At 33.3% G+C, this 26,225-nt stretch overlaps 1 protein-coding gene across 1 annotated transcript in view; it reads left to right on the forward strand.

The window, feature by feature from the left end:
- LOC149803177 (fat-like cadherin-related tumor suppressor homolog) overlaps positions 1-25,274 on the forward strand; it is an 80,257-nt gene extending 54,983 nt beyond the window's left edge. Inside the window, exons 7-15 of the mRNA XM_089952792.1 lie at positions 4,532-4,648; positions 7,687-7,797; positions 8,381-8,474; positions 9,227-9,324; positions 17,022-17,198; positions 20,255-20,398; positions 22,214-22,372; positions 22,985-23,187; positions 25,149-25,274. Coding sequence (XP_089808918.1) covers positions 4,532-4,648; positions 7,687-7,797; positions 8,381-8,474; positions 9,227-9,324; positions 17,022-17,198; positions 20,255-20,398; positions 22,214-22,372; positions 22,985-23,182 — 1,098 coding nt within the window. The 3' untranslated portion in view covers positions 23,183-23,187; positions 25,149-25,274. The remainder of the gene's footprint in view (positions 1-4,531; positions 4,649-7,686; positions 7,798-8,380; positions 8,475-9,226; positions 9,325-17,021; positions 17,199-20,254; positions 20,399-22,213; positions 22,373-22,984; positions 23,188-25,148) is intronic.
- The last annotated feature ends 951 nt before the right edge of the window (positions 25,275-26,225 follow it).

The following is a 26,225-nucleotide window of genomic DNA, read 5'->3' on the forward strand; positions in this document are numbered from 1 at the left end:
GCATAGTTTGAATAAATTCTTACAAATTATGCTTAATTCACCTTTAAATAATTTAACATGATTATAGTATTTGGAACTCATTCATCAGTTGGGGTTTTTAGGGAACTCACTCTTGTTTTAATTGTCTTTCTTTTTTTTAAATAGTCTCTTGTTTTAGTCTGCAACATAAGAATCAATCATTTTTGCTAATAGTAGTTAAATACACAATTCACAATTTATGGGTACATGCATTTGTATAACAGGAAGGACAATTAAGGATCCAGAATACAGATAATTCAATTAAAGAATGAAATAGCATGGTGGGGGTAGAGGGACTTAAATGCTAACAAGGCAACATGCTCATGCTTGCAAGAAGAATAATTGACTGGAAAGCAATAAAAAATTAAGGTTGTAATAATAACATATTCCAAGGTCATTTAGTGACTTTCAGTAAACAAATACATTGACACTAAAGACAAGTAAATAGTTATACAAAAGGCACATTTTGAGAAGTTACTGGTATAATAGTAAAATTTCTGTATGAATATAAAATTAGATAAATAACAGACTTTACACAGTTAATATTGTTACAATTTGTAGTTCAGACAAACTTTGACATCCAGTATGAAAACAACCAATGACCATAAAAAAGAATGCAAGAAAAATAATAGGTAAATAAAGAAATACTGGCTAAAAAGGAAGAGATGAATAAATTACTATTAAGCAACTGAAATTACCCATTTGGTAGAGATAAACACTATTGTTAGTTTAAATGAACAAACATACATGAATACATTGTAATGACATGTTTGGGCATAAAAATTAAAAAAAATAAACGCACAACAAATCATTAAATTTTAGAAATTGACAGTGAAACATACACAATATGAATGGGAGATGCATGAAAGCAAAGAATTGGAGAAGGAAATGTTAAGATATTGTGCAGGAATGCATATTGACAAATAGGAAAGTAAAACATGGAATGAAATTCAACTTTTGTATATTTTAGAGTAAAGAAATTTTTGTTTTTATCTATTTTGCATTACAAATAACGGAATTATGAACAAAAACAAATTATGAATTGGTCCCCTGAAAACTCACAAATTCCTGTTGGGATGGTGTAGTACCTGAAGAATATGATAGAATGTCCCAAAGGAACCCTAGCTTAAGTACATCCGTATGAAGTCGAGTCGAGCATGGTTTCATCTTGACAGGGCATTCAGGTTCTGTATATCTTGTGCCTAAACTTTATTTCCAAACAAATATCACCAATCAGAATCTTAGGGATCTTAAGTAAATTTAGGTTCTTTCAAGCTGGCTGTCAATGCATATTGCTACCCCTCTACACAGAAATGCATGAAATGCTAGGAGACTGATTTAAATTGTGTTGAATGGATTGTGAATTATTTACTGAACATTAAAGGTGTGATATTTGGTTTCTGCAAGCAGATGTGTATTAGCTCAAATGTCACAGGCAAAAGTCACAGATTTTGGGAAAGCAGTGATTGTTTCTGATTAGGTAATAATCTAATTTCAGGAGAAATATAGTTAACCTCGAGTTTCATTTTAATTGCTTCCTCTTTACTATTTGGAAGGAGCAGGGAGAAATCAATGTATTACCCTTTCAAAATATGCTGTTTCACATTTGTGGGAATATCAGCCTTTACAAGTGTGGATGCACTGACAAATTTAGATTGGGTATGGCATCGGCATGCTGACTGACTTGAAATATGTAGAAAAGTGCACGGGGTAACATGATCTGTTATCATATCCCCCATCAAAGCAGATGTCATCAACTCTACTGCCATGTCAGCAGCCATCAGGCTAGAGTGTGATGTTGAAGCTGTAGCAGGCAATGACTGGTTGGTAGTTGTGTTATAAATTTGTTTTAGGGTTGCTAGAATGCTGACTAATTTGTCATGCAAATGGTTTTGATGTTTTCTGTGACATTTCTTGTAATGGACCTAAATATCTCCACATTAAGAGATGATTTGTGGCCAGGAGACATGTATTGGAAGGAAATCTGTCTTCTGCTCATACTGTCCACCTGCCTATTTTACCTCTTTAGATCCTACTGCAGGTGGCATCATTCTGAAAAGATATAGAATGCAGAGAATGAATGCAGTATTATTGTAATGTGGCGTATGAAGATGGGAGGATTCTGTAATATTGTTTAATGGGTTATATAATATAAAAACTTAAATCACACTGTGAATAAAAGCAAAGGTATCAGCTTCTCTTATAAATATTGGCTGCATATTGTAATGGCAAAAAGAGGGGGATTAAATTTTCATTCTGTGATGTTTCATGACTTCTGGAAGTAAAAAATCTTCTTGAATGTGGCGTCATTTGTTGTTTGTCTTTCTATCTCACTAGACAGTCACTGTACATTTTATACTGAAGCTAGGTCATTTATCAAGATCCTGAACTATGAAGAGAAAACTATTCCTGTCAATTTGATACAGCGTTGATTAATGGAAGAAAACACAAGTATTTGCTATATCACATACCAAGAGAAAGGATAAAATGTTTTCAATAGCATGGTTGCATTAGATACTAAGGGGTAATTGAATATCACCTACATCAAGTAGTAGTAATATCCACTAGAATATATACAATTGAACTAGTAATACATCTAACATCTAACAAATGAAGACTTACTTACTAGTCAAGCATACATTTAGTGAACTTGAGTACAGTATTGTGTTAACTGCATGACAAACTGCATGATATTATTAACTGTATTAACATTTTAGACTCTATTACTATGAAACCAACTTAGTAAATTACATATCTGGTTCAATTACTTTCTGTGACACTCATATATTTCTTACTTTGGTTTTAGTATAGAGACTTGTTTTAGTCTGATAAATGAAAGTGTATAATTTTCATAAATGTAATTAAATACAAAATTCAGAATATGTGAACACTAGAATGAACTGAAAAATTATTTTATGCTTGGTTCTACAATAGTAACGGCCTTGAAAGACCATTCCACCAAAAGTCATGGTCTCTCATCACAAGTCAAAACACTGTATTGTCAATAAATAAATTATATTGAGAATCTGGTCTCAAAAGACAGGTTGTTTCTCATAGCAGTGGTCTCCCAAGACAGTGTTTACTATATTTTTTTTAATAAACCTTATGCTTGGTTTTACAATAGTAACGGTCTTGAAAGACCATTCCACCAAAAGTCATGGTCTCTCATCACAGGTCAAAACACTATATTGTCAATAAATAAATTACATTGAGAATCTGGTCTTGAAAGACAGGTTGTTTCACATAGCAGTGGCCTCTCAAGATAGTGTTTACTATATTTTTTTAATAAAGCTTGATTTCCATGACAACATCCACTGATTAGAAACAAGCTATGAACATAAAAAAGCATATGGTATTTAAGCTGGTAAAACTGCACCTCATTCTCTTTTGTTATGATTATGTTTTCATACACCATCTTATAACAAGTAATATTCAATAGAAAAGGACTCCGTATTAATTTATTTAACATGACATAGGTATTTGGCATGTTTTATGGACAGAAAACTAGAAACTTTGTCTCGATATGTAAAATTATCACCTGATCAGCAACAATACAAATTTACCTTCAATTAAGAAGGGATGTTTTGGAGAAATTGGCAATAGTTGTCATAAAAAAACTAAACTATCAGTGGCTGAACAAAATTATGTTTAGACAGAGTTAAAGGGCAGTAAACTTTGGATGCATGAACACACACACACACATAAAATGTTGTAGCTGTAAATACACATAGCTCTAAACTGATCTTCCTGTATGGGTACTGCTGAATCACATTTCAGAAAATTGTGATAACCAGCATTATGTGACCTTGGATTGGTTCAAGGTCTAAGATTATCATGACAGCTTTACTATAAATGTTTTTGAACACTGTAACTTTAAAGTAGGAATAAAATTTGATAAAAACTTGGTTTGCTTGTATATCTTGACAATACCTTTACTGGGTTTGATTTTCCATTACCTTAGGATGCATGATTAAAGAAGAAATTAAACAAATGCATTAAGATTATGACCACCACCCTTAGTGGTAAATGTATCTCAGCCATGTTTCTGATGACTTTGATTATCATAATGATGTGACCTTGAGTTCAAGGTCAAAGATCATGACTTAGACTTTTACTCTCTAATGGCTTGTGAAATGAATGATTGAGCAAAAAGGAAATGAGTTTTACTCAGCATTGTGTTCATTGAGCTGGTGAGATCTATGACCTCAGGTTCAACTTGTAAACTCGTGACGTTAGAAAGTTATGCACTGGATTTAAGCATTGACCATGTCAACACAGAGAAATAATGATGGATATCATTTGGTGCATTTTTGTTCTTCAAAATATCTCAGATATTTCAATTCTCAGTTTAAAGGAATCAAAGAAGTGAAGAAACAAACATTGTTAATATCTACAAGGACTTTTGTTTACTTTTATTTGTTTCTTATATGGAATATATTTGGTAGCTATTGACCTGAATATTTGTCTACTTGTATATGTCAATGTTTATTCTGGTCTTTATTCTACTTTTCAGTCCCCAGATGATGGTTTGTTTGAAATAAACATAAACAATAACGTGTTTACTTTAAAACTCAACAGCAAATTAGACTACGATGCTATTAAAAAGTATACTTTGGAACTGCAGATAGAGGTAAGAATAAATCGTACAAATACTGCTGGAATTTTGAAAAAGTATTTTTATTTTAGGTAGAAATAGTCTTTTGAAGTTAACATATCTGCCAATGCCTATTTATCAGATCACATATAAACTTTCAATGTATGTTGTTATGTTGTGGAGATAAAAAATTGGACAAAAAGTGACATAAGAGCTATTACATGCCTCATTTTTAGAAAAGAAAATATTCTGATTTCTAATGCAGCTTATTATTATGATGGTATCAATATACAGTTTTGTTATGCTATAGGTGAACTTGAGTAAGCATGATGAGATCAATAGCTATTTTTCTGCAAATAATACATAATCATGTTAAAACTACTTTTAAAATTATTTACAGTGTCGATATCTTAAATGGATGAAATCTTTAGAAAATTGAACAGTTCTAGTACAAAATTTACCGACTGCTTTTCTGTAATTTTGCATCATTTTCATATCTGAATTTTTCAATGCAGGATTATATTTTATGTTTTATATATGTTTATGTTTTCACTGATTCCTGTGCATGTGTTCCAAGCTTGATACTTTGAATTTTAAAATTACTTAATCATTTAGTGTCAAGAGGGTCTCTTCACATCATGTTGTATATACTATATATATTGTACATAACAGATAGAAGGCCTCAGGATAGATTAGTTCTATAACTAACTGAGTTACCTTAATAATGTTTTTATTATTATTATTATTATTATTATTATTATTATTATCATTAGTATAATAAGATTGTTTTAAAATGGAGTTATTTAATTAAAATTCTTGCTTTTCAGTGCTTAAGAAATAAAACTAACTTTCCTTACACTAGAATATACACTAGCAGACATTATTACTCATAAGTATTGTAAGTATTGTCTAGAAAATGTGAATTCCATCTCACTCAAGGAATGAATCATCTACTGATGGTGGTGGTTGTATGCATAAAATTCATAACCATAATGATTTTGACACATTTTTTGTTGACGCTGCTGCTGCTGCTGCTGATGATGATGATAAATTCATTATGATGATCAATACACCAACAAAGAGGAGAAGTGATGAGTTGACATAACCTCTTGAAAGAGGATAATACTCAGATTCTTTCCACTGAATGCTGATTGGCATCAATCAAGCTCCCTTTCAGAGGAAGAAACAACATATTAAAACAAAACTAGATGTAACATAAGAGCCAGGGGAAAGACCTGAATCATCTGCATTATTGAATGACAAAAGAGTAAATAATAAATGTGTAATCTATATGTCTATTTTGTGTTAGGGTCAGAATAGCAAAAGTCTATCCAAAAAATTTTTAAGGCAAATTCAAGGTATCTGTATAGAAAACTAAATTTATTTGACTTAACTTAGACATAATTTCATGCTAAAAACAAACAATGGTAAGCGCATTTTCTGAAAAGCAAGGTCTTCATACAACAGTTAGTAAAATATATACTCAAAAATGATATCCTGATACATGTGTAGAAGATAATACAAGAAATGTGATGCAAGAATGTTGTAGTGGAATGCTGAAAAAGAAATAATAATTATTATAATACTGAAGTTCATGAAAAGTGCCAAGGAGCACAGTACATACACAAGATAAATATCATAGTGAACTTAGTACATGACTGAAATACTGACAACACTACACTAATAATCTAACATTTTTCTTCTCTCTGTTACAGAACCCTGTATCATACCTTATAATAATAATAATAATGACTTAGTACAGCACCTAATCTTTAGAAGCCCTATATGCTTGTACAATACTAGATAACATATAAAAACATATACATATACAAGAAGATTACAAAAACTAACACTATGAAATTACAAAACATAAACATGCTGACAATAATTAATGTAGTAAACATTATTAAGTCCTCCAGTCTTTTCTTGTAGTTGAAATATGTGGGTTGTAAGAGCACTCTTGAATGAAATCACAGTGTTCTTGTGTCTAAGATGAATAGGCAATTCATTTAATGTAGCTGGGCCCTGGTAAGCAAAAGATTGTTGTCCATATGACTTCATTTTCACAGTGGGAACAGTGAGTGTAAGAAAAGAGCATAAGTTTCTAGATGGGATCTACACATGGGTGAAGTCAGATAGGTAGGTATATAGGACTGGAGCCAGTTAAGATTACAGAGCAAGAGGGAGGTGTGCTTAGTTCTTTGCACTCAAAGAATGATCCAAGCAGCTGTGATTTGAACTTTTTGAAATTCCTATAGTTTATAACCCACATATATGCATATTATATCCATAAAACCTGGATTAACTCAATAAGTGTCATACCTATGCTCTCTCTCTCTCTCTCTCTCTCTCTCTCTCTCTCTCTCTCTCTCTCTCTATATATATATATATATATATATATATATATATATATATATATATATATATATATATATATATATATATATATATATATATATATATATATATATATATATATATATCTTGAGATGGAAAGAAAGATAGAAAGATGCACATATTCTTTTATTGTTCCTTTATTAAAAATTCAGTTTTCTCCAAATTTTTAATGACCAGAGCCAACTTACCAGTATATTTCTATGTTGCTATTACTGGAATTAAGATGTTGTTAAACTGTTTACATTTAAATAAAAACAACCCACAAAAATGTCACTAAGTAGATTTAACAGCACAAGGACAAGATGTGAATGACTGTCACCCTAAATTAAAACTGCATTATCACAAGTATGGGACTGTAGTGCTGGCCTTTGCCAAAACATCTATTCATGAACACATTTGCTGACAAAAGACTAAATCTGTTATAACCTGTTACTTCAGTGCAGGCAATCAGTTATGTTATATGCATATGAAATTGCTAATAACAAAGAAATAGTTTATAAAATGAAAATTTTACAATTATAAAATGCGTGTTTTGTACTTGTAATTCCGCTCAAGTAAACTTCACAATGTTTATTGTTGTCTTTTACTTTCACATGATTTTAGTGTTACTATCATATCGGCAGTCAGGGAGGAGTAAACTGATAACAAAAGAAACATTCTCATTTGTTTATTCCTAGGATGGAGACTTTGACAATGTAACCCTTAATCTCACAATAAATGTGATGGATGTTGACAATAAACCTCCAGCTTTTGACAGTGAAATTTATTACATGGCTGTGAATGAGGGGGTAAGTTTCTCATGAGATCTATGTACCCATTTTTGGTCATTACACCATGGATTTGTGACACATAACTAAATCAAATAAATGATGCAAAAAGTATACATTGTAATTAATTCTAACTGATAAGTATACCTAAATTAATTACAAATTTGTAAAAGAATTAATAAGATGACTCTATAACAACTGATTTAATTTGTTTAGTTTTAAAAATGTAACTAAAAGTGGTAAAGTTCAAAACATTTCACAGTTACTCAGAACATGGAAACAGACCTTACAACTCAGGTAATCATCTGTGTACCATAATGCCTTACCTTCATCTAGTTGTTCATAATTTAGTTGGAACTATAATAATGCAGTGCAGCTTGAAAGTATTATATTTTTTTAAAGAAAATACTCAGTTATTTTAGCTAGCAAAAAAAGGTGTTTGCATACACATAAATGTTTGATTATGATTTTTGATGGAAGAATATGACATGAATTTACAAGTGACGACTTATTATGATGAATGTGAAAATAAAGAGTATTCTTTGTTTCTATCCCACACATTCATATTAGACTAAAATATATGCATTTTGCTTTCCTTCTTCAGGAACCAAAAAACACGTATATCGGTAAAGTGCATGCAGATGATGAAGACAGGGGTGTTAATGCAACAATTCAATATCAACTTGAATCTGTAAATGGTAAATAGGAATTCATCAACAATACCTAAACTCAGTGTTATTTTTAGCTTTCACAATCATAGATTTATGATATTTAAATTATATTTTAAAACTTGTAATTGATTTCTTTTGCAATCATTTTCTAAATGTTATTGTTGAACTTTTCATCAAGTTTAAATTGCCCAGCTTAGTGTAGGCTGGAAAAATCTCTTATCTGAACAAGGTAAATAGTTTGCTGTGCAAATAAATTTTTATTAATGCAAAGAATTGTAATATTATAGCAGAAAATGAAGATCAAATTTGTACTTTTCTGAACTGCTATGTGAATCTCCATTCCTTACAAGTGCTTAGTGTTTGTGTTCTGCAGGCATTTTCATTTGTTCTTTTGTTGTATCTATCAATGAATAATTGATTGATTGACTGATTGAGGAAAATATCATAATCTTTTACAGGAAACTATATTCATTATTGTGTTTTACTGCACTATTATGATTAATCGTAAATGAACATCCCTCAGGATAAGGTTCCCTCACTTACAGCAATGGTTATATTTATTGTTCTTATCTATGAACATCGTAAAGAAGGAGAATTGTATTTCAGTTCATACTGACATATTGAGTTTTCAATAACTATGTAGTTTTATAATGTAATAATTCATTTAACAGCAGGTTTTTGGAAGGAAATTTATTACAGTATGATCAATCCAATATTAGAAGTATATTAATAATAGCAAGTGAATTATAGATTTTGTATGGCTATTTCTACACTTGCAGGATCAAGCTTTTTCAGGATTGATAAAAATAGTGGAAACTTGTATACCAATGAGATATTTGACAGAGAAAAAGTTGACAGCTATACATTGGTTGTTAAGGTAGGTCTTCATACAGGTTCTTTCCCACTTCTTAGGCATTCCAATTATTATATAATGTTGTTATATACCATATCTTATGATACGTTCTTTAATGGGTAGAAGTGTCAAAACTTTATATGACAGTCACCCAGGGATCGATCTGATGATTATCTGATATTGAGTGTTGGGTGGGGGGGGGACACTAATGGGTGGTCTGCATCTAAGAGTATTTTGGTGAGGACAATTTCTCTTTTTGCATCCTCTTCGATTATTTTGGCAAAAGATGAGGTTTGGCTTATAGTGTTTGTTTTAACAGCAGTGCATCTGTCTGCTCAGTTAGCATATAGTTTTTGCTAATTTGTTTTTACACCTGGCACAGATTCATTTCACTTGTAAATCCTGAACAAACTTTACAATATATTTGCTGGTAATCTTGCAACATATTTATGGATTGAAGGCTAAAGAAAATTAAAGTCAAGATCTCTTGAACTGATGAGTCAGAGTTATATTTAGATCATTCCAGTACATTATAATTTCTTGTTGTGGTCAAATTTCTATTTGCATTTGGCCTTAATTGCTATTTACATGGATAAATCATATAAAGTTTTGCAGTTTATTTTATGAATCATATCAAACTATACAAACAAATAGAAATCAACAAGATCGAAAGTCAGTGTGGATTAATTAGGTTATTATCAGACTTTGTACACAAGTCTGATAGACATGGAACATCCTTAAGGATTACACTGGTCAACAGTGAAATCATTACTGACTTGAAAAGGCCCTAATCTGTAGTATTTTGGTGTGCCGAACACGAATATAACCGTGAAAAATTTGTATTGGCTCTCGTTTTGAAGATATTCATATACCTCATTTTCTATGTTTCACTGTGTAAATTTCTCCAGTAGGACTGCAGCAACATCCGGAATAATGATGTAACATTGCATAATACCATCATGCTCACATCATCCACAGTTGATTGCATCATTTTCTGATGCAATGCAATACTAATGCCATGCGGCTGCTGAAGTAAGTTGACGTCAGCAGTGTACTATACATGTGTAGGCCTATTATACTAATGCCAGGCGGCTGCTGAAGCTGACGTAAGCAGTGTACTATATAAAGCCCAATCAGATAGGTTCAGCATTTAAAATATTTTAGACGTTGTGCGAGACAGTTCAAGCTACTGTTACATAAAACTTATTATTTTATCCATTTACGTACAATAAAGAACAGTAATGCCTCGAAAGTGTGTTAATACCGCGGACAATTTTTGCTATATTTGTGGGGAAGTGACATTTGCCAACCAGAAGAAAAGTATCAATTCTCAAGTGAAGAAGGCATATCATCTTTACTTCGGATGCAAGGTTGGTGACCAAGACAAGCCTTGGGCTCCGCATATATGCTGTGCTACATGTACAACACAGCTTTCACAGTGGTTGAATTGCAAAAGGTCATCAATGCCGTTTGCAGTCCCAATGGTGTGGAGAGAGCCAAGCAACCACCTAAATGACTGTTACTTCTGCTTGGTTCCTCCTCTTTCCGGCGGAATAACGAAGCGAAAGAAGTCGAGAATAGTCTACCCAAACATTCCGTCTGCATTGAGACCAGTTCCACATGGTGAGGGACTTCCTATTCCAGAACCTCCAGCAGAATATTCTCTTGATTCATCTGACGAAGACAAAGGTGAGTCGACCTGTTCTTCTCCTGGTCCATCAGCATGCAGTGATCCAGATTTCACTGTGGTGCATCATCAACCCCACACAGAATAACACAGGAAGAACTAAATGACCTGATTCGTGATTTGGACTTATCAAAGAACAAGGCAGAATTGCTAGGATCAAGACTCCAACAATGGAATCTTCTAGAAGAAGATGTCACAATTACTGCATATCGAAAGCGCCACCAGCAATTGGAGCCTTTCTTCAGAAAGGAAAGTAATCTGATATTCTGTTCCGATATTGAGGGCCTCATGAATGCTTTAAAAATCACTCATGACCCACAAGAATGGAGACTATTTGTGGACTCTTCGAAACTGAGTCTCAAGGCTGTGCTTTTGCACAATGGAAACATTCTTCCATCTATTCCAGTAGCGTATGCTGTCCACATGAAAGAGACATACGATAACTTAAGGCAGCTACTGAATTCCATTGAGTATAACAAGTACAGCTGGCACCTCTGTGGTGATTTGAAGGTAGTTGCCCTTTTAATGGGACTGCAGCAAGGATATACAAAATACATGTGTTTCTTATGCGAGTGGGATAGCCGAGCAAGGGAAATGCACTACATGAGGAAGGAATGGACTCACAGGCAGAATGTAGCCATTGGAGAGAAGAATATCCAACACCCAGCTCTGGTTGAGGCTCAGAAAATCTTGCTACCACCCCTTCACATCAAACTAGGTTTGATGAAGAACTTCGTGAAAGCCATTGACCGGACTTTGCCAGCATTCCGATACCTGCATGAAAAATTCCCTCGACTCAGCGAAGCAAAGATTAAAGAGGGAGTTTTTGTGGGTCCTCAGATTCGAGAGCTTTTCAAAGATGACCGGTTCAACAACTTGCTGGAAGGTGACGCGAAACAAGCATGGAATGCTTTTCGCCTAGTTTCTACAAACTTCCTCGGAAATGTTAGGGCAGAAAACTATAAGGAACTAGTAGAAGACATGTTGATGAAGTATAAGAAACTTGGCTGCAATATGTCTCTAAAGATTCACTTCCTTCATTCCCATTTGGATTTCTTTCCTAGCAACTGTGGTATTGTTAGTGATGAACACGGCGAACGTTTTCATCAAGATATCGCAACAATGGAACAAAGATACCAGGGAAAATGGTCCACTACAATGCTGGCTGACTACTGCTGGACACTCCTCAGAGATGCTCCCGAACAGCTGTACAAGAGACAGGCGAAGAAATCTAAGATGTAGTCAATGACTTGATTTTTTATAGGTAGGCTATTACAGTTGACCTTTTACTATTGGAATGCATTTCGTTATGTAAACATTAATTTCTTGCAGATTACAAAAAAACTAGAGCCAATTTTGCAATTTGACTGTCATATTCGTGTTCAGCACATAAAAATTGATAAGAATTGACTAATTTTATTTCAGTAACATGACTTTTGTAAAAATTTGTTGTCCAGTGTTATAGTCAAGGTCAGAGGGATAGGTCACTATGATCTGTTTCAAGTGGTTAATAACTTCTTTTTCCATCAATCAATGGTACTAAGATTTTGCATATAAGTTTATAAGGGAACATGGAGAATATTATGAACTTTGATGTCCTCACTACTTGCTGCTGGGTCATCTTAAGTTAATGCCATACATCCATTTATATGTCTGTCTATTGATCCCAAGAAACTTTTTGAACATGTTAATGCAAAAACCACACAACATCAACAAATGAAATCTGGATGGTTTGGTTGTATGCTGATGTAGATTACCTGATTAGCTTTTAGTGATTACAACATTTTTTTCCCATGTTATTTTACAGATATTTGAACTTTTGTACTTAAACTATTTTAACAAACATCTTGTTGGAACAATTTTCAAATAAACTTTGAAGCAGGCAAATAAATATATCTCCTAATTGCACTGACCAATTGTGATTGCAAACTTATCCCGTTATTTAGTTGATTGATATGATGACTACTATAATAATCTGCATGCTTCAGTAACACATTGACATGCTTCAGTAGTACCTTGACATGTTTCAACACTGACATGCTTCAGTAGCATCTTGACATGTTTCAACATTGAATGCTTCAGTAGTACCTTGACATATTTCAACATTGACATGCATCAGTAGTACCTTGACATGTTTCAACATTGATATGCTTCAGTAGTACCTTGACATGTTTCAACACTGACATGCTTCAGTAGTACCTTGACATGCTCCTACCATGACATGCTTAAAATTTGAAGTGCTTCAGTTATACTGTAACATGCTTATGCTTTGAAATGAAAGATTGTGATTACAAACTTAAACCATGTTAATTAGTTGATTGATGTGATGACTACTAAAATAATCAACAGGCATCAGTAACACATTGGCATGTTACAACATTGACATGCTTCAGTAGTACCTTGACATGTTTCAACATTGACATGCTTCAGTAGTACCTTGACATGTTTCAACATTGACAATCTTCAGTAGTGCCTTGACATGTTTCAACACTGACATGCTTCAGTAGTACCTTGACATGCCTCAACATTGACATGCTTCAGTAGTACCTTGACATGCTCCTACCATGACATGCTTATAATTTGACATGCTTCAGTAATACCGTAACATGCTCTTGCTTTGAAATGAAAGATTGTGATTACAAACTAACCATGTTAATTAGTTGATTAAGTGATGTGATGACTACTAAAATAATCAACAGGCATCAGTAACACAATGGCATGTTACAACATTGACACGATTTAGTAGTACCTTGACATGCCTCAAAATTGACGTGCAACAGTAATACCTTGACATGCTCCTACAGTGACATGCTTATATATTGAAATGCTTCAGTAATACAGTAAAACCTGTTTTGAGAGACCACTGCTATGAGAGACCACCTGTTTTGAGAGACCAGGATCTCCATGCACAGATGTATTGATACATAAAGTTATGACCTGTTATGAGAGACCACCTGTCTTGAGAGACCATTATTTTTTGGCAGAAGGGGTGGTCATTCAAAACAGGTTATACTGTACACTGACATGATTCATTATTATTTTAACATGCTCCTACTTTGTCATGCTTAGTACAGTGGAACCTGTCTTGAAAGACCACCCCTTCTGCCAAAACATAATGGTCTCTCATGACAGGTTATAACACTATATAATCTCTAAATCTGTACATGGAGAACCTGGTCTCTCAAGACAGGCAGTCTCTCATAGCAGTGGTCTCTCAAGACAGGTTTTACTGTAATACCTTGACATGCTCCTACATTGACATGCTTAAATAATATATTGGCATGCATTGGTACATGTAATACATTGACATTCTTATGTTGTTGTTGTTGTTGTTGTGGGGTTTAACGCCATTTTTCAGCACATGATAGGCTATACATGGCGGCCAGTATTAATGGTGGAGGAAGAACCCGGGAACACCCCGGAAACACCACCGACCCACGAGAAGCTACTGGCAAGCTTTCTCACATACCCACATTGGCTGAACCCTAGACTTGAACCACCGCAGACAAAGGTGAGATGGCAGTGATCCATAACGAAGAGCGCTTTAGACCACTCGGTCACTCGGAGCCCCACATTCTTATGTAACACATTCCCTTGGTTCAACATTTACATGCTTTAGAATACTTTGACATGCTTCGATCTTACTTTTATATGATTTTATACCAAAACAACCTTGAGATTACTGTGATATTCTTTGCAGGTGAGGCAGTAGTGTTATACATCTTGTTACCTTACCTGCAGCACAGCAGAGAAAATTATGCTTACTGTGAATTATTCTAAGATATCCCTAAACATTCTAAGTTGATTGTTTTATAAATCACATTTCAGTCAGAAAGGAATTTGGGTATACATTAAAGATTCTCAACTGTTTAGGGAAGGAGATTCAGGTTATTGAAGTATGTATGTGTACATGTCATAATGCGGAAAATATCAAGACAATCTTTAGCTCAGGTCTCACAAACTTACTGTATCAATATGATTCACAGAATATACAGACCACACTCAACTCTGTGTGGTCTGTTGGGCCATTTAAATTGTGAAGATTAAATAATTTACTGCACTGATGAAAATGTTATTAACCTATTCATTCATTCTTGTCACATATGCACCAAAGTAGTAATTGGTTTTTCATCTTCCTTTATTGTTATAAATATTGATAAACATTAAATTATTGATCTTTGTGAAGTTCTATGTGACTCACTGTTATGCGTTGGGGTGGGGTGCTCCCAATATTATTTGAATTACTGTGGAATTCCCACCCTGGCTCGTTTTTGTAGGAAGTGAAATTAGTGATAGAGAGGTAATGCTCCGAGCCCCCAGTCAGCAATACCGACAATTAAATTATTAAGAACACATGGGTGAAATCCAAAAGAATAACAATTTAATACATGATACAAATTAAACGATATTAAGTTCTCAACCAATCTGCTTCCTCTCGACCATGTGACAACCTATTTCATCACATGATTTTAGTGTGAGATGGCTTTCCCCTGTACTTGGTTGCTACTCATCTGAGTTTACTACGCCTCTTGCTAAATTCCTCATTTCAGCGTTCTCCGATTCTTCCTGTCCTCCTCCCCTTTTTCTTCCTTTCTCCTCCTCCTTTTCTTTCTCTCTTTCCTTCAACGAGGCTTGTTCCCTGCCTAATTCTATTCTCTACTTCTCCTTCTGGTGTTCTCCACCTATTTCTATCCTGTCTCTCTGAGACTCGGGACTTCACTACTCTATCCCCAAAAGCTTCCTACGAAAAACACAAGGACGTTAGCATATGTGTTAGCCATCTCGCTCACACTAAATCAACAATCAATCAATCATCAGATCAAGGTTATCTACATCTTTGGTCACGCATTCGTGCACATCGAAAAACACACACGTTCTTATAAAACAACGTTGCAATAAGAGCGGTATCCTACTTATCATACAGAAATCACTAAATTGCGTCACATCAATATATATATATATATATATATATATATATATATATATATATATATATATATATATATATATATATATATATATATATATATATATATATATTCTTAATCTCATTATTCTCAACCATATCACAATAATCCGACGCATTTCTGTACTTTACACTCCCACAAGTGTACACAAATATTCAAATATCCATATTATTTAAATTTACACATTGCAACCATTTTACAAGCTCATACCATTTAATTCACAATGGCAAAATCTAGAATATCACATGAATAAATACACTAGTTTACTACGAAGTAACTAAATAGCGAAATACAATACTAATTCTGACGAGCGAGCAATCTACATAATCATAGCTCATTTCTTAAGTACACATGAAAATTAAACAATACAAGGGTAATTCTACATCCTAGCGATTCTAGTAAGTAAATATACATAATGCACTTAATTACAATTACAATGCCGTAACATTCTGCAAGAATTGAACAAATAACTCACTGACCTTTATGAAGCTTTCTGTCCTTAGAATGTACTAAGAGTTTTCCCGCCAAATCACGAGTGGCTCCCTCGGAGTGAGTATATTCTGCTTTACCAGTACGACGGCTTACAAATCACTAATTCGTTATCAGTTCAAAGGACTGTTAAGTTCTGATTCGAATTGATGGCCCCACCCTTCCTCAGTTCTGATTGGATATCAATTCTACCCCCAGTCGGTCCAGATTAACAGACGGGCCTCAGGCCATCTGTCAAGCGGAGAGATTTACAATAGCATTGAGGATCCTTTTTCTTAGATCAAAGCTTTTAACATCTATATGCGAGCGATAGCACCTAACAAAAGGTTCTTGTACAAACAAAATCGCCGTAACAGTGTAGGGTCGACATACTCATTGCGCTAACCCATTCTTTTGTTCTTGACTTATGTAATCACTGGCAGGCAAATGTGACAATCTTGTTCTTCTATAAGCATATTATTATTATCAATATTATTATTTTTAAACATTACATTATTTGTTTTTTATTTTCTGAACATTTATTTTTATTATTATTATTATTATTATTATTATTATTAATGTATCTTCATGCATTTTAGGCATATCAAGAAGACAATCCAATCAACAGATTCACCTTTGCCACAGTGGAAGTAAGAATCAATGATGTGGATGATAATCGCCCTGTGATGTCAGAGACAGAATGTCATGCCAGAATACAAGAAAATGCTCCAAACGGTTCCTTTGTAATTCAGATTCAGGCAATAGATGCAGATAAGGTTTGTTGATTTTATCCCACATTCATATTTATCATTTTAAAAGATTTACATTTTGTTGTTTTGCAAATACATTTTTATGATGTCTAACAGTTATTATAAATATGGCGTTGCACTATGAGTGGTACTTTTTGAAGCAGAGAGCCAGAGAACAATGTAAAAAAATGTCTCCAGATATAGGTCAAAATGCATGAAAACCTTTAGCTTCAGGATACAAAATAGATCATTAAAATACAAATGGAAGCATAATAACTATTTACCACAAAGACCTATTTTTCATGCAGGTATATTTCAACACAAGCCTTCATTCGGCATATATAAAAGCTCTGCCTTTACCCTTCAGACGGTTATAAATTCTAGGACCTTATTCTTCAGTACTCTCTTTATTATGTACCAAAATAATGTTTTGAAAGTGTCATTGAAGGTCGTATCATTAAAGCATTTGACACACTGATGAATATTAAATAATCATCATGACTTGTCTTTCCTGTTTAGATTGTGTTCAATGCACATACCAGTTAAGACTGAGTCATTTACATCATCGAATAAGATCACATACCAGTCAAGACTGAATCATTTACATCATCAGATATGATCACATACCAGTCAAGACTGAGTCATTTACATCATCGAATATGAGCACATGTCATTAACAAGTGAGTCATTTATTGCATCAATTGAGATGGTATTTGTGAAAAACAACAGTGTTTCATGGTGTCACAAAAGCCTGCCATGGCCTCTTCGATTATTTTTAATCACTCTCCATTAGGCATGATTCTGTATCATATCTGATGCAAATAATGAAAAAACAAATTGATCTTAAATTATCATGATTAGACAAACACAAACCCAATACTACTTGGTAACGATTGTATTCATGTAATTGTTTATATTCTGCAGATTTATCAGGGTTGTATTTAGGGTAATGTATTCAACTGAATACACAACCCTAGCAGTACAATCGAACTGAATACAGAACACTAGCAATACAATCCAACTGAATACATAACACTAGCAGTACAATTCAACTGAATACATAACACTAGCAGTACAATCCAACTGAATACATAACACTAGCAGTACAATCCAACTGAATACATAACACTAGCAGTACAATTCAACTGAATACATAACACTAGCAGTACAATCCAACTGAATACATAACACTAGCAGTACAATCCAACTGAATACACAACACTAGCAGTACAATCCAACTGAATACATAACACTAGCAGTACAATCCAACTGAATACATAACACTAGCAGTACAATCCAACTGAATACACAACACTAGCAGTACAATTCAACTGAATACATAACACTAGCAGTACAATCCAACTGAATACATAACACTTACCACTGAATACATAACACTAGCAGTACAATCCACCTGAATACATAATACTAGCAGTACAATCCATCTGAAGACATAACACTAGCAGTACAATCCAACTGAATACATAACACTAGCAGTACAATCCAACTGAATACATAACACTAGCAGTACAATCCAACTGTATACACAACACTAGCAGTACAATTCAACTGAATACATAACACTAGCAGTACAATCCAACTGAATACATAACACTAGCAGTACAATCCAACTGAATACATAACACTAGCAGTACAATCCAACTGAATACATAACACTAGCAGTACAATCCAACTGAAAACATAACACTAGCAGTACAATCCAACTGAATACATGACACTAGCAGTACTTCAAAATAAGGTCCTGATTTAGTGTCCTTATGATTTCAAGTGTTTATTGACATTATTTTGAAATGTATATGTATATGCTTTTCAAACCCATTAAAACAACAAATGAGCTTCTGTTTAAATAAATTCCGTTTTATTTGTCATTAAATTTTAATAAATACAAGTTATTCTTCTGATTAATTTATATTTGTTTTTGAATATACATACATATATGTATGTTGTGCATTTGACTGTTCCCAAGGTTATTTCTGATGGACTCAAATATTTCAAAATTTGTTTATATAATTTTAAAAAGATAATGTGTCAAATTTGATGTTATGATGAGGATAATACCACTATATTTCTTCATAATGTTATTTTCATGAAGTGTAAGATCATTTATTTAGAGCTGATGATCATTCTATTTTTATCTCAGACCCATTGCTATAGCTAGTTTTAGCACAGTCCCAGTTAACAGCCTTAATGAAGCTCAGTTGTTTATCTCAACAAAGTGAAATAATATTTGCATTAATTAAGTTGGTATCAATTGCTAACCATAATGTTGGAAAGATGGCTGCATGACCCAAAATATTATATTTCTTCATAATCTTTTTTTATTTAGACAATTATAGTTGGTAATCATATGTCCTTGGATAAAGCACCTTTACAATTTTGAACTGAAATGATCAATTAAGATAACATGGTTTCATCTGGTATAACCAATCTAAGTAAGATTTGATACAGGTTATTATGGTAGCATAATATGGTTATCATCTGAAACCATGAAGAAAGTTTGACTTCTAAAAATAACTTGTCATTTGTGAATTTTCTGTAATATACTGCTTATAAGAATGTTGAAACACTGTTGGTGGATTATTTAATCAGGGAATGTGGTAATACGGAAAGAAATTTCACTGGATAATGATTACATTCTTTTTTAGGGTGAAATAGTTACAATTTCTTTTTCTTCTCACTCTATCTGATGCAAAATGGTACATTTTCAGGGTTACTCACCTGTATAAACTTGATTCTTTTTTGCCGAGGTAATTTGTTCATGGAACATAAATTTTGAATCTTTATTTAATAGTTTTATTTTATCAAAGTGTGTTATATCAGGATAGATTTTGCAGTGAAAATGTAGGGAAAATGTGAAGACTTTAAAAATAATTTGTCTTATAAAGTTTGCTGTTCCATTAAGTTGCTTGAATTTTGTGTTTCAGAGTTCCTTATATCACGATAACAGTTACATTACCATAGTAGACATAGCTGGAATTGCAAAGTACTTTGTTAATCTGAAAATTTGTAATAAATATTTACTCTAATAATAATTAAAGACTTTATACAATTAATCTTTTCAGAATGAGATCAACACAAAGCTTTTCTTTGAAATCGTTAATCCTGGTCCTTGGCATGCATTTTCTCTGAATTCTTCCACGGGAATCATTTCGGTCAGCAACCAAAGTGCCCTGGATTTTGAGACATGGACTAAAACTACAATGACTGTAAGTGAATATATTGCTTAATTATTCTCAATTTACTGTTCAAAGTCAGGGCCACGAGTGGCCGAGTTTTCTAAAGCGCTCTCCGTTACGGATCACTGCCATCTCACCTCAGTGTCTGCGTGGGTTCGAGTCTAGGATTCAGCTAATGTGGGTATGTGAGAAAGCTTATCAGTAGCTTCTCATGGGTCAGTGGTTCTTCCTGGGGTTTTCCCGGGTTCTTCCTCCATCATTAATACTGGCCGCCATGCATAAGCCTATCGTGTGCTGCAAAATGGCATTAAACCCCACAACAACAACAACTGTTCAAAGTCACTTTAGGTAAAATGTTTAACATTTATGTAATCTTAAATAGTTAATGACTAAATGTGTGCATATTCTTCTTCCTTCACAACTAAACTTTTTATACCCTCTCGACATAGGAAGATGTATATAAAAATCCCTGTGTCCATCCATCTATCCAGTACAAAATTTAGTACACTGTTTCTCATAGATTGCCATGTGACTGTTATGCTCATCACCTGAAGGTGTACATATAGACAAATGACTGTACTCCTACAATTCTTATGAGTTATTGCTTTTTAGGCTGGTGTCTGGATTTAGCATTAAATGATAGAAACTTGTGAATGTAGCAAGCCTCAGTTTTCAGTGGATTGCCACCAGACTTTGTTCATGTTATTGGTCTTTATCTGAAGACATGAATTTTGACAAATCACACTACTCCTCTTATTTTTGTTAGAGTTATTGCCCTTTTTGACTTAGTGCTGTATGTGTTATGTATGACATAATTGTGTAGATGCAATTATTGTCCCTTGTTTTAATTGACTGATCTCCATGAAACTTGATATATTACTGTGTCAAAAGTATATAGCTACTTACGTTGCTCTTGTAGAAGGTAAGCTTCCATTATTGCTATTTGTAAAGACTCCACAGACAAAAGTATTTTTTAAAAATTAAGTGTGTTTAAGCATCAAACTTTTGGTAACATATCTTGGATATTATTATACCTTGCAATTTCTTAGGTGCTTAGTCACACAGTCCTATGAGAATGTGCCAAATATTAAGAACAACATGAATGCGATCAGACCTAGATTTTAGCTTATGTCATCTTTTCCCAAACTTGTTTGCCAAATAATTTTTGTTCTTTGTAGGATTCACCAAATCCACAGAAGTTGGTATTCATGAATAACATTGATGTCACACTGTTAAAGTTTGGAATAAATTGGCAGCAGATTATACTTAATAAGCATCCTTTGCTTTATTTCATAATCACTGCATTATCAATTATTTCGTTGTGCAGAGATTGTAGTGGTAATATTTGTCTTTTTTCAATCCTTTAACACGTATCTGTGAAAAAGGCATATGAAAGAATTTTTTATATATATATTTTCAACTAAAGCCTGATTAAAATTTATTAGCACACAGTTACACCTATTTGTTGTATCTAAGTTTGGCAGATGCTTTGAATTTTCTATTATTAATCATTGGCTACTACTTTTTCATTTTTGTGTTTCCTGCAAACCATGAATTTAAGGAAGCAGCCCATATTTGCCCATCTATGGAAAGTCCAGGACTCATCCACAATGCAAATATTTCAGTACCAACAAAAAATGTAATTTTTGTGACAAAACCAGGAATTTAAGTATATTTGACTTTTATTTATACAAAACCCCCCCCCCCCAAAAAAAACCAGGAAAAAAATAGCATAGCACAAATAGTTCTTAAAAAGTGCAAGGGATATTTCCCAACTTTGAAATCATGTACATAATAAAACACTGTTACATGGCACAATTAATAAATTCCTGCTTATATTTGTAGGTGAGGGCTGTTTCTTTATACCATGAAAACATGTTCAGTGGCAACAGTACTCTCCACATAAGTCTAACAGACATGAATGACAACTCACCACAGTGTGAAAAAGATCCTGACTGCACAATACATAAAGATGCACATGTGACCGGTAGTCCAATCTGTCAGGTTAGTGTTTCAAAAAATTATGTATTGTTAGTCATGTCCAGTTTTCAGAAAGTTTTATATGTCAGCTTGATTATTTTGAGGATGTTTTTATGTTTATTATTTTATACTTTTCATGCTTTTAATATTTATATTGGTAATATTGTTAATTTTTTAATCTTTTTTATTCCTAATATGCACAGAAAAAGGTGAAGGACATTGTATGTATTACTATTTTGTGTCATCTTGTACATGTATTTGAAGACTGGATGTACAGTAAAACCTGTCTTGAAAGACCATTGCTTTGAGAGATCAGGATCTCCATGCACAGATTTATTGAATACATAATGTTTCACATATTATGAAGGATCACCTGTCTTGAGAGACCATAATTTATTTGGCAGAAGGGGTGGTCTTTCAACGCAGATTCTACTGTATTTGTTGGTTTTATGCAAACTGTAGATCTACCATTTTTGTCAAACTAATACTTACAATAACTTTTTACATTTGCTTCCTTTGAATTCAGTATGCAGTTGTTTGCATAGAATCTAATTTTCAAGCTTACTCAGTCAGTTTATCCTTATAAAGAAGAAAGTTTAAAAATACCAATAATGTTTGTGATTATTTTCTTCTTAGGTAATTGCAACTGATCCAGACTTAGAGGGAAATGGATATGTTTCCTATAGTGTCCTCAGGGATGACAATGAATTAATTCCCTTTACTATCAACAATGCAACTGGTGAAATCATTTTGACGAAGACCATCCCTTGGCCATATGTCACAAAGTATAGATTAGATGTTGTTGTAGAAGATCATCCACAGTTACCTTCATAAAAAAGGTTTGGAAGACAAAACACAGTTTCTCCTCTTATTTCTTTCTTGCCATATCACTCACTTTTATTGTAGCTTCATTTATATAAAGTCTCACACAAAAGTGTTCATTTGATATGAGATTTATAAAAACTAGTTGAACAATATTATACCCCATAAGGAGGTCAATGTAAATAAATAATTTAAAACAATCTTTCAAAATTGTCTTTGATATTTGAGACACACTGTACTTTGACATCATAATAATAATAATAATAATATTAATAATAACAAAAAATAATCACAACAACAATGATAATAAAGCATATAAAATACACACAAATAAAAAATGATTATTAGGATACAACCTGACCCTCGAACAGAGGGAGAGAGAGAGGGGAGGATATCCTCTAATGGTCGGTTGTTTGGTTGGTCTTTATCATCACTTTATACTTATTATTGGCTATATAATGCCAAGGAAATGGGAGCTAAGTGTTTTTCCCAAGAACACACTAAAGCAGCCAACCCAGGCTGGTTTGGCTGAATATCTAACCTTGGATCCTTGTATTATGAACCAGACGTTCTACCAACTGAGCTACCATGGCTTCTAGATCCTATGTGGTTTATACTGTTTTCTATGTACAACTTCACTTTATTCCCAACTGTCATAATGTATCAGTATTAAAAGACAGATACAATAATTTACTCACTCGCCTTTTTGGAATCATGGTGTGATGATGGCAGGTTGCATGAAAATTATCTTTATATAATGAGATCTCTCAAGAACAGAACTTGCACATTGTACTTTGACATGATAATACTACATTTTGTACTTTGACATGATACTACTACACACTGTACTTTGACATGATACTACTACACATTGTACTTTGACATGATACTACTACACATTGACATGATACTACTACACATTGTACTTTGACATGATACTACTACACATTGTACTTTGACATGATACTACTACACATTGTACTTTGACATGATACTACTACACATTGTACTTTGACATGATACTACTACACATTGTACTTTGACATGATACTACTACACACTGTACTTTGACATGATACTACTACACATTGTACTTTGACATGATACTACTACACATTGTACTTTGACATGATACTACTACACATTGTACTTTGACATGATACTACTACACATTGTACTTTGACATGATACTACTACACATTGACATGATACTACTACACATTGTACTTTGACATGATACTACTACACATTGTATTTTGACATGATACTACTACACATTGTACTTTGACATGATACTACTACACATTGACATGATACTACTACACATTGTACTTTGACATGATACTACTACACATTGTACTTTGACATGATACTACTACACATTGTACTTTGACATGATACTACTACACATTGTACTTTGACATGATACTACTACTACTACTAATAATAATAATAATAGTGCAGGTCAGTTCGACTGAAAGAAGAAAAATGGTTTCCACACAATAAAATTAGTCATACATTACAGACTGGAAGAAGACTGTCAATTTTAAAATCAAGAGGTCAAAGTCATGGTCGCTATGACTGAAAGAATGAAAATGGTTTCCACACAAATATTTCAGTATCTACATAGTGAACTATTAAAAAAATGTGCCATTTACAATGTTCTTGTTTCTTTTTCTGCTCAATGCTTTTATTGAGAACAGCAAAAATCTTTGATTATGCTTGAGATGTAAAACATTCTATACATCTTACTAAACTATTGCTTTTATTCCAACTTAAGTTCTGTTAGTCAAGACTGAGTATAGATTTTGTGTATTAGATAGAGATGTCCATTCCAAAAATAGCTTTCGTAAATGTTGAAATTTATAGAAATCAATATCGGAATGAATACATGTTGAACGAAAAAAATGACTTTATTTTAGCAAAAAATGGATGTTATAGTTCTTCCCCAATAATTTTCTTTGTTTTTTAATCACAGGTCAACAGTTTGTGTTGTTTTTATCCATGTAACAGATGTGACAGATGTTAATATGTTCTTGCCTGTGATATTCAGCCCATTAAATGGCTCAGAACTGAACATAGCAGAAAGTGCTTCTCCCCCAACTATACTTTTGCAAGTAAATGTAAGTATCACAATTGTTAAAATGCTGTATCAGAATATCTCTCATCCTAATTTTTCAGTTTACAAACATTGGTTCATAAGAAAACACATGAAAGTATAAAAATGGATTTATAAAAGGTTGTTCAATATGGTGGACCAACGAAGTTGCACAGGTGTGTAACAAAGTTCCAAGTATCCTTTTTTGTAGCCTTTGCAGATTAATTTGAGATATAAAGTTAGCGAAACAAATTTAAGATGGAAGTTACATGAATAAATCAGACATTACTGAAGAGTCTGCAACTGCAAACTGTGTAGATATCTCTCCTAATGCTGACACTACTGACAAAATACTATCTTTATCATCGCATTAGTCAAATTTTCTGTGTTCTCTGAGAAGAATATTGAATTTCTTATAACTGATCACTTTGATGATGTATCTTACCCAACACCTCAAACTAATAGGAAAACTATTATGTTCATGCTAATGTTCTTTTTATGAACTGTGTGACCTGACTGGATATGGAATGTACATGGATTTTATTGCACTGTGTGACCTGACTGGATATAGAATGTACATGGATTTTATCACACTGTCTCTTTTTGAAAGATACATAAATGACATCAGCATACAGGAGGAAAATGTAGATGAGGAGGATATATATGAAAACCAAATCATTCCTTCTCGAGGCAATAATATGGACATTATCATGTGAACACCTAGGAGTGGCTCCCCATGCCATGTGTTGTTCAAAATCAGGACTGAACCAAGATTATGGACACCAGGCATTCTCACTTATTGGTCCATTATAAACCAAACCCAAAAGGCAAACTTAGCACCTAACTGTCTAGGTTAACAAGTTAGTTTACTAGGCATCTCAGACAAAATCCTATGCATATGTTCATTACATGTTCTGGTAATGAGATGATACTGTCGAGAGTGATAGCTGAGGTTTG

The sequence above is a fragment of the Sinohyriopsis cumingii genome, chromosome 3 (assembly GCF_028554795.1).
Source record: "Sinohyriopsis cumingii isolate HCF-2022 chromosome 3, ASM2855479v2, whole genome shotgun sequence".
Taxonomy (NCBI): Eukaryota; Metazoa; Mollusca; class Bivalvia; order Unionida; family Unionidae; genus Sinohyriopsis; species Sinohyriopsis cumingii.